At 45.0% G+C, this 9,855-nt stretch overlaps 1 protein-coding gene across 1 annotated transcript in view; it reads left to right on the forward strand.

Moving 5' to 3' along the window:
- Positions 1 to 7,222, forward strand: part of DUSP16 (dual specificity phosphatase 16) — a 38,747-nt gene extending 31,525 nt beyond the window's left edge. Inside the window, exons 5-7 of the mRNA XM_009636543.2 lie at positions 1,059 to 1,218; positions 1,916 to 2,039; positions 5,957 to 7,222. Coding sequence (XP_009634838.1) covers positions 1,059 to 1,218; positions 1,916 to 2,039; positions 5,957 to 7,133 — 1,461 coding nt within the window. The 3' untranslated portion in view covers positions 7,134 to 7,222. The remainder of the gene's footprint in view (positions 1 to 1,058; positions 1,219 to 1,915; positions 2,040 to 5,956) is intronic.
- The last annotated feature ends 2,633 nt before the right edge of the window (positions 7,223 to 9,855 follow it).

Here is a 9,855-nt window from a genome sequence, read left to right on the forward strand (position 1 = left end):
GTGATAATCTCTGAGATGCAAGAGGACTGAAAACTGAAATACGAGCAACTAAATTGTCACCCACAAAGTGGAACTCCTATAAAACTGCAGTTCGTGCTGTGTGAAAATGGTCTCATTCAAGGTCTTCATCTTTTACTCAGCTCTTTCTCTCAAGGTTTTGAGTGAGTTTTGCACGTTGCCTTAGAAACAAGGGAGTCCCAGACACTTCAGTGAGGTGACTGCAGGAGGCATCGGTTTCATTTCATAGTTCTCACCAATATCTGATGGGGCAACCTCACTCTTAGATATGTGATTCAGAAAACATGTATTCGGGTCAGCAAACTACATGTGGGAAGTGCTTGGTTACGTTGGCACTTTGCATGGTGAGAATTTAAACCAACGCAGCAAAAAATTCATTCTCATGGAAGTGGTGCTTCATAGTAGCAGACGGTATTCTACCATTATTTCTGGTCTTTGTTAACTTTGTTTGCATGGGCTTTGCAGTCCATACGTTATTTGGACACACTGGATGTCTCATTAAAAGTTGTTGGAAAAATTAAAAGCTGAGGTCTTTTTTTTTTTTTTTTTTTTTTTTTTTTTTTTTTTCTTTCTCCCAAAAAAAATGGAAAAAAAAAAAAAAGCGGAACCCCCCTTGGGGTTGCTGTAATAAAAATTTGTAAAAAAAAAAAAGAGGGGTGTTTTTTTTTTTTTTTTTTTTTTTTCCCCCCTCCCAAATGTGCCTAATACAGCTGGAACAATTCCAGCATGAATTCCAGTTTGGGTTTTAGCTTTATGATGTGCTTTGGGTTCATAGTTTCTTTGTAATGTGCCAAAGGTACCATTTGACTTCTCTAGGCTCAATCTTTTTCTCTTTCTTAGGAGCTGATGCAGCAGAATGATATTGGCTACGTACTAAACGCCAGCAATACTTGTAATGTGCCTAATACAGCTGGAACAATTCCAGCATGAATTCCAGTTTGGGTTTTAGCTTTATGATGTGCTTTGGGTTCATAGTTTCTTTGTAATGTGCCAAAGGTACCATTTGACTTCTCTAGGCTCAATCTTTTTCTCTTTCTTAGGAGCTGATGCAGCAGAATGATATTGGCTACGTACTAAACGCCAGCAATACTTGTCCAAAGCCTGATTTTATTCCGGAATCCCATTTCCTGAGAGTGCCTGTGAATGACAGCTTTTGTGAGAAAATTTTGCCTTGGTTGGATAAATCAGTCGATTTTATAGGTGAGAACAAAATTTAAATTCTCTCTCTAGAACAGTTTCTGGATTCCTTTGTGTGTCTGCCTTGCTGTTTTGGCTGGAGAAGACCTGAATGCTTGCTGGGTGGTATGAAAATACCCTAAGGATCTACATACACGATCACCATCCCTTTAGAAGCACAGAAGCAAAATAACATAGGGAGATTCTGCCTCCGAGTGTTCCAGCGCTTATGGAACAAAGAAACTTTTTAAGAGCACAACTCTGCTTTCTGGCAACCTAGTAGATGCCTGATATATGCCGGCAGAGAGCGAATGAGAAAATTGGACATACAGATCCTGTCTTTAGCTTTGAGAAGTGAGCTAGCCAAATTTGAACTGGCCAGATTGTTCCATCATGAATGCTTGCTTTTTTACTGGCATATAAAATTAGAAACAATCACCTTTCCCAGACATCTAAATAGGGTTGTTTATGTGCCCATTAAAATGTGGTATGCTGTAACTGCAGTGTGTTTCCTGTGTGTAGTCACATGCTTTTTCTATACTGAATGCTATACAGTGCTAGAGAAAATAAGTGATTTTTGTTTAAAGTTTCCGTGAAATTTGCAATTAGCAGTTAGGTTGGGAGTTTTGAACAATTTTAAATACCATTGCTTTCTCTGCAAACTTTTCATCATAGTATAATGCTGCTGAGTGTGACACTTGCCAATTTCTTTGCTATGCAGAAAAAGCAAAAGCATCAAATGGACGAGTGTTAGTGCACTGTTTAGCTGGAATATCTCGCTCTGCCACAATCGCGATTGCATATATCATGAAGAGAATGGATATGTCCTTAGACGAAGCTTACAGGTAAGGAGAAAATTTCCCTTTGTGTGAATTCCTGGGCCTGTTGGCTTGCTTTTAAGATGCAGAATAAAGGTTATGTCACCAAGGGTAGAAGCACAGATGTTATTTTATCCAGTAGTTCACTCTGCACGCTCCTGTTTTAAATGTAGGCTTCCTCCGTAAACAAATTAGTGGTGTTGTGTAGACATCACACACCTAATATTAATTCCCCACCTGCAAAATGCTGATGTTGGTCTTTACTCCGAATAAGCAAATACATGGAATTTAAACTGCCTATTAAATGTGTGCGTAGGCACGTACATATACACACGTGGCTATAGCGTGCATGTAACAACCTCTTGTAAGTCAAAGAGAGAATGGAATGGATGGGGTTAAAGAAAGCACTGAGGATATTTATAATCACGCTTGTAACAAATGCTAGGCTGGAGCTGTTGACTTCAGTTTGGTATTTGGTAATGCTCTCAAAGAACTGCCTGCAGGTGAAATGTCTAGGAATTAAGAAAGCTTCTTTGTTGCTATTAAACTCAACCGGAAAGTATTTTGAAGTGTTGGCGCTTTGTGGCATCAGGGATTTTTTGTGGGACCACCCTCCCACCCCCTCCCTTTTTTAACCTTTCAAATCCCATGTTTCTGCGCTTGGATCGTGAACACTTTACTAGATTCCAGGTGGCGTGGTTGCAGTTTGCCATGACTTCTCTATTTCATTCAACAACCTGCTTTGTTGTGTTGTACAGAAAACGATGGTTTTCTTTTCGAGGGGCTTTGTACGCTGGTTGGCCCAGCTGACGCATCGCTGTAACGTGCGTGGTGCAGAAGCAATCTGAACAATTGCGCTGGAGCAGGGGGAGAGGAGCACCTTCCGAATCGCTACTGTGTTTGCTACTACTGTCTAAAATACCACTGAGGACAGACAGACAAACATTTAATACTCCTTTGTGGAGCGTGCTTTCCACGGGGCATCTTCTTTTAAGCTTATGAATGCGATGATGTATGTGGTGAAGAAAAGGGCATGCAAGAAGCACCTGAAATACAGCCATCTCCCGTTGCCTTTAGACGTTCTCCACGGTTTCTTACTAGAACCTGCTTTGGTGTTATGCCGTAATTTCAATGCGTGGTGAAACAGGTTTTGTTAAGAGGCATAGGTGAAAGCTCACAGTTGTACAGGTAATATGGATGAATTGGTGGATGTGGGTGGATACTGTGCGAGGTATGAGCTCGATTCATTAAAAAAACTTGTCTGGTCTCAGGCTGTAGTGGTCTGGAGGTTAAGCTGTGGAGTACTAAACGCTTCTAAAACGCACGTGCTTCAGGGGACTTCTACAGTGCTGCTTCTAAATTCCTCTGTGAAGTCGCTGCATCAAATTCCATTTTGCTTCTTAACCACAAGTGTCAATCAAGTGTGAAGGATTAATCATCCTAGGCCTTTTTTTTTTCTTTGCATTGTTAATACTGAACAACTACTGTGAAACACAGTTTATACTTTGCTGTATTTCCTTTGATACGAGTTAGTGAGAACAGTCTGCAGCACATTTCACTCATTGGTTTGGGATGTCTTGTTCGCAAAGCTTGAAAGAACAGTACTTTTTTCTGAGTTAATGAAAGTCATTAGATAAAATGTCTGACACTATTACCAAAAAAAAAAAAAGTGACAACTGTTACTTGAAGCGAAAGATCTGAAGAAATGAACGTTTTTAATATTTTCTTCTGTGTAATGGGCAATTCAAGGGAAATTAACATCAAAACTAAATGTTATGCACATCTTCTAATTGGAAAAAAGAATGTGCATTTTGAAATTAAGAAGTTTGCAAAGCCTTAAAACTTGTTGGGGGGATGCAGCAGACTTTCTTGAACCCTTTTCTTTTTTTAAAATGCTAGTTTTAAGTTTAGGACAGTCCAGTATTTTGGGGTGAGATGAGGAGAAAGTGGAAGGGAGAGGCCAGAAATTGCAGTGTTGACCAGAAGGATCTTGTTTTAAATAACAAACCCACTACGAAGTACCACTTCAGCTTTGACTGGAAGAGGACCAGTGAAGACTGTATGAATTCCTGTGAGCAAATTGCTTACACTGGAATGAAAGCCCCCAAATTCAGTGCTAGGAGACCCACCTAAAGAACCTCTTCTGAGGTGACCTACTAGTTCTTTCCTTTTGCCAGTGTCGGTACTTTGTGGTGGAAGTTTCCACTATCACTTTGCACAGTCTGATCTTCCAGGTGGTCACATCAGCTTGACTATTCCTACTAGTGTTTGTTGTATGGCAACTTAACTTGCCCCCTTTTTTTTTTATTTTTTTGGTATTTTTCATGCTTGCATTTGTGCTAGTGTATACATACGTGCACAAGCACACCTTCGAATTTTTTTCATGCTGTTTTTAATGACTGCACGGTTATCTTCTATACATGTCCCCAGAGATATTTTCTTGCTTTTAATAATAATTAACTTTCCCAGTGATATATGTGTGTTTGTACTAGATTTAGCTCTTCAAGGTTTCTTCCCTTGTTAATTCCCTTGTCATCTGGTACCTTCATAGTTCCAGGAATGCTTTTTAAAAAAAAAAACAAAAAAAAAAACAACCAGAGGAGGAAGTATTTGCGGGCAGCATTCTGGTTTACAGCCTGTAAAAACCAAAGAGTACTTATTTAGCTATATGGCAAATCAGACAGGTAGGAGGTACTGCTTTTGTATTTAACTTTGAAGTATGTGATACGACCGCTAATGCTTAAGTCTTTCATACATAGAATAGAATAGAATCATAGAATCGCTTTGGTTGGAAAAGACCTTTAAGATCATCGAGTCCAACCGTTAACCTAACCCTGCCATCCCACCACTAAACCATATCCCTAAGCACTTCATCTATCCTTCTTTTAAATACCTCCAAGGATGGGGACTCTACCACCTCCCTGGGCAGCCCATTCCAGAGCCTGACAACCCTTTCAGTGAAGAAGTTTTTCCTAATATCTAACCTAAACCTGCCCTGGCGCAGCTTCAAACCATTCCCCCTCGTCCTATCATCTGTTACATGTGGAGTCCTGGTTCAGGAAAACATTTTAAGTATGCATCGCACCTTGTCCGTGTGTTCAACCGAGTATGTAAGTGCATGCTTAGATTGGCACATGTACGCAAGTCAGGCTGCTTCCCACCAGGCTCGAAAACAGGTTAACTTTTCCAGTGATTTGGTAATGCTGTTGCCCTTTGCTGCTGAACATCTACAGAGCTCGAGAGAATGTTTTGGGTTTGGTTTTTTTTTTTAATGCTGCATTTGCTTCTTTCTGCTTTTCTTTTTGATGATCGTATCAGTGGTCAGTACCAGCGTACGGTAGAAATCGCTGTCACTTGCTGCCTAAGGTCAGTGTGTATCAGAGCCCTTTGGCTCGCCTGACAAAGATAAGCGGGGGGGGGAAGCGCTCGCTGCAGTGACGACAGCGAGAGAGGCGAAAGGGATGTGAGGATTTGCCCCGTTGAATGGTGGGGAAGGTGGTCTGCTCCCTGCGGCACAGGGGAGGCTGGGGTCTCTTGGCGAGAGCTCTGGTGCTCTTCATGCCAAACTTGAGGAGCTCTTAACTCTGGTCAGAAACCCAGGTAGCAGAGATCCCACTGGTGAAGTAAAATAAAAAGGAGAATTATTCCCTCCGACCTTGCTGTGGACATCATAAAGAGGTAAAAAGAATGCTTTCTTTTCCCTTGTTCAGCCACCTTTAAGCTACAGAGAAAACTGATAGTGTGCAGCACTATCTTGCTTAAAAGCTGCCTTTTTTTTTTTTTCCTCCCACCCATGTTCCCTGTGTTTGGCCCAACCTCAGTCCAGGCATCCTGATAAGTTAAGACCAGGCTGTTAGCATTCGCAGCAATCCCTCTAGGGTTATCTCAGGGCTGAGCAGCAGGTTCTTAAATTAATTCTCGTTCTGTTTGTCCCCTCTTTCCAGATTCGTGAAAGAAAAAAGGCCAACCATTTCTCCCAACTTCAACTTTCTGGGCCAGCTTTTGGACTTTGAGAAAAAGATCAAGAACCAGAGCGGTCAGCCTGGACATATCAGTAAGCTGAAACTTCTGCACCTGGAGAAAAGCAGCGAGCACGTGCTGGTTGCAGAAGGTGGGCAGAGCAGCCTCTCCGCTAACCAGCTCTGCATCACCACTACCTCCGAGATGGTGGAACAGAAGCCGACGGACTGCAGCAGCGCACCACGAGGGCACTTGTCCCCCCTGGAAGATAGCCCACTGGTGCAGGGCATAAACGGACTGCACGTCTCCCTGGATAAGGTGGAGGACAGCAACCGGCTGAAGCGCTCCTTTTCTTTGGATATCAAATCTGTGTCCTACTCGGCAAGTAGCAACTGCATGACCGCGTCGGTTCAGGGCTTTGCCTCCTCCGAAGACACCCTGGAATACTACAAACACGCGACTGCTTTAGAGGGCAGCAGCAAGTTGTGTCAGTTCTCCCCTGTCCAGGAGGTCTCGGAGCAGACCCCAGAAACCAGCCCTGACAAAGAGGAAGCAAACCCCCCCAGGAAGCCCCAGAGCGCCTGGCAGCTGGAGAGCCAGAGCAAACGGCAACACCTGGGGAGAGCCAGCAGCAGTGCCACCACGCAGCGGTCGCTCCTGTACCCCCTCCACCGGAGCGGGAGCGTGGAAGACAACTACCGAACGAACTTCTTGTTCGGTCTCTCCACCAGCCAGCAGCATTTGGCGAAGTCTGCTGCTGGGCTGGGCCTCAAAGGCTGGCACTCGGACATCTTGGCTCCTCAGACATCGGCTACGTCCCTTACCAACAGCTGGTATTTTGCAACCGAGTCCTCGCATTTCTACTCTGCCTCCGCCATCTATGGGAACAGCGCTGCTTACTCTGCCTACAGCTGCAGTCAGCTGCCCACGGGCTGCGACCAGGCCTGCGCTGTGCGCAGGAGGCCGAAGCAGGGCGATCGAGGTGACTCCCGGCGCAGCTGGCACGAGGAAAGCTCTTTTGAAAAGCAGTTTAAGCGGAGGAGCTGCCAGATGGAGTTTGGGGAGAGCATCATGTCAGACACCAGATCCAGAGAAGAACTGGGGAAAGTAGGCAGTCAGTCGAGCTTTTCAGGCAGCATGGAAATCATTGAGGTGTCTTGAGGGGCAGCAGGCTTGTGTGACTGTGTCTGAGCTGCTTCCCCCTCCAGGCCGCTCCCCCAGCCTTTGAGAGGTCCCTGTAAATCTGAACAGAATAATGGCAAAGAACTGGCGAGCAAGCATCTGCCCAAGGAGCCTGAGCGTGCCCCTGGGCTTTGCTCCTCTCCTCTCCTGGAACAGGGCAGGACAGTTCCAAGATCCTTCCCTGACAGAGGAAGCAATTGTACACAATGGATTGCACATCCTTTCGGTGAGTTTTAAAAAGGAGGCTCTCTTGGTATCAAACCCTTTCTCTGCTTCCACTGAAACACGTGTTCCTGCCCAGCAAAGCTATAGTTCTGTTCTCCCCTCCTCATGCCCCACGTCTTCACCAGTGCACCTTAGCCCTGACACTGAGCCAACCTCTGGAGGGAAACCTTTTTCCTGTAAGAAAGGAGACCAGGAGCGATTCCAAAGGACGTAGGGACTGGTTACAGCAAGGCTGGTCTGAACACACAGTTCAGGCAAATGTAAATACTGGTGTTAACTATTGTTCTAATGGATAGGCTTTAGGTGATTCACTAGAGAGCTGCTTCAGAGAAAAATAAAAACCCAGTACCTCAAAAATATAAAAAATAAACTAGGGCTTTATGGCTGCCAGATGCTGGTAGTCAGTTCATAAGCAATGTGAACAAGTAACGACTAGCCACATTGGATTTTATGGTTTTTTTTAAAGCTGTCTACGCACAAGTGTTTCAGTTGGCTCAGCAACAATTCTTAAAAAAGACGAATGAACCATTCTTATGACTGTTTCCCCCAGTCTTTTGAAACATAAAATAAGCAGTGTTTGTATTTTTTTTTTTTGTTGTTGTTTTTTTTATATTAAGCTGGCTTCTGGGAGAGGGGTAGCTGCTTTGGCTTCTAAGCTAGAACGAAGTGGTTAATGCTTAGGGTTATGTGGACGAAAAGTGGCTGGTACAATACCGCAACATTCTCGTGTTGCCAATTGACAATTCAATGGATGGCTCTTGAAGGCTTTTTTGTTGGTGGTGGTTTTTTTAAAGCTAAAACCGGGCTTTTGTCCTTAACTGAGCAGTACCGTTAAGGAACTGTTCTTCATATATGGTTCCAGTCACTGGCGGGGTAGGGTTAAAATTTACAGGCTGGGGGGGGGGGTTTCCATCCCAGCGGCCTTACTCAAACCGTGGGGGTTTTGGAGACAGAAGCTTCTGATGAGGCTTGCTGACTTGCAGTCTGTCTGGCTGTCCAAGGAAAACAGAAGGGGAGCGCCAGCGTCCCATCTCACAGTGTGGTGTGACAGAAAGGGGCTTTGAGAAGAGCCAGCTTTAAGGGAAGCCTGCTCACCTCCCACACTTGCAGCTCCAGAAGACCTTGGTCCTGGCTGTTGTCCTCTGTCCCAGCACAGGGCCTTGGTTTCCTAGCGTGCCGATGCGTGGTTCCAGCTGTGCTGCTGCTGGCCGGTGCTGCGTCCTCGTCCTCACCACGCCAGCTCAAGGAGGTGTCAGCTTCCCTGCCGCCAGCGGGGTGTTTCATGGGAGATCAGGCACAGCCCTTCTTGTGTTGTTTTTGACAGCGACCCAGCTGCTTCCCCTCCAGCTCGCCATTCTTGCGGTACCGTGGCTGCCGCCGCGCAAGTCATTTTGCGTGCACACATTGCTGAGAGGTTTAAGATCAGCAAGGGGTGGTGCCAGAGGCGCCGTGTAAAGCTTCACCCTTCCTGCTCCGATGGGAGCTGCGCACCTGATCTCCGTCTTCCCGCCCCCCCCGGCCCAGTCCCTCAGAGTGCTTATGGGGGGGGTGGCTAGAGTGTTTTGTCCCCTTTCAGTGCAGGCAGCTGAAAATTGTAATTCACATGTAACAAATACTTACCCCTGGCCAACAGCTTTAAAGAAAGATTTGTCAGCAGCAAACTGAAGCCCTAATTCAAGGCAGCAGCTTGGGTGGTTGTTTTTTTTGGGGGGGGTTGTTTTGTTTTGTTTTTTACTGTAAGTTTAGCTAGTTTGTGACTCAAATCTCAGGTTTTACTATACTGAAAAGTGGAAAAGATTTTGTCATTGTTTTGTTTTGTGGCTAGGATGTGACTTTAATTTCCTACAGCAGACTGTCAAAAATAGCACTGAAAGCTACAGCAACGGCATTGATTCACTTGATCCTAAAAAAAAAGAAAGTGCAAAAGGCACAGAGAGCGTGCAAGGGAGGCAGCACCAGGAGTACCTGAACCCTGAGGCTGTGTTTGTGCCCTGTGTACAAAACGCTGGAAGAAGGGGTAGGCTGGGCAAGGCAGAGGTGGACACCGCGCTGGAAAGCACATCAGGTCTTGGCTGTTCATTAAAGGTACTGCTACTTGTCTCTGTTTACATATGAGGTGAAAGTGATTACATCACAACGATTTTCAGCATATATACACCCTCTGCATGTGTATGTGCATATGTAAACGGTTTAGCAGTGCTCCTCGGAGCCAGATTTCAGTGCCTTTGATCTAAATCAGTTAATGGGGGTTAACACAAATCAGGCCCTAGAGGCAGAAACAGCATCTTCCTGTCTTTTGTGCTCCTTCACAGGTGTGTTCGCCCCTTCTCTCTATGCATACAAATACCTACGTTTAGGGTTTCGGTAGGTTAATCGCCTTCTGAGGAACTGAAATCAGGTCTTCTGTCTCCTTGTGATTTCCAGTACGCTACAGTCACTGAATGAATCAAAGCTGTAGGCTCAGTGTTTTTGGGGG

Source organism: Egretta garzetta, unplaced genomic scaffold (genome assembly GCF_000687185.1).
Source record: "Egretta garzetta isolate BGI_Z169 unplaced genomic scaffold, ASM68718v1 scaffold293, whole genome shotgun sequence".
NCBI lineage: Eukaryota > Metazoa > Chordata > Aves > Pelecaniformes > Ardeidae > Egretta > Egretta garzetta.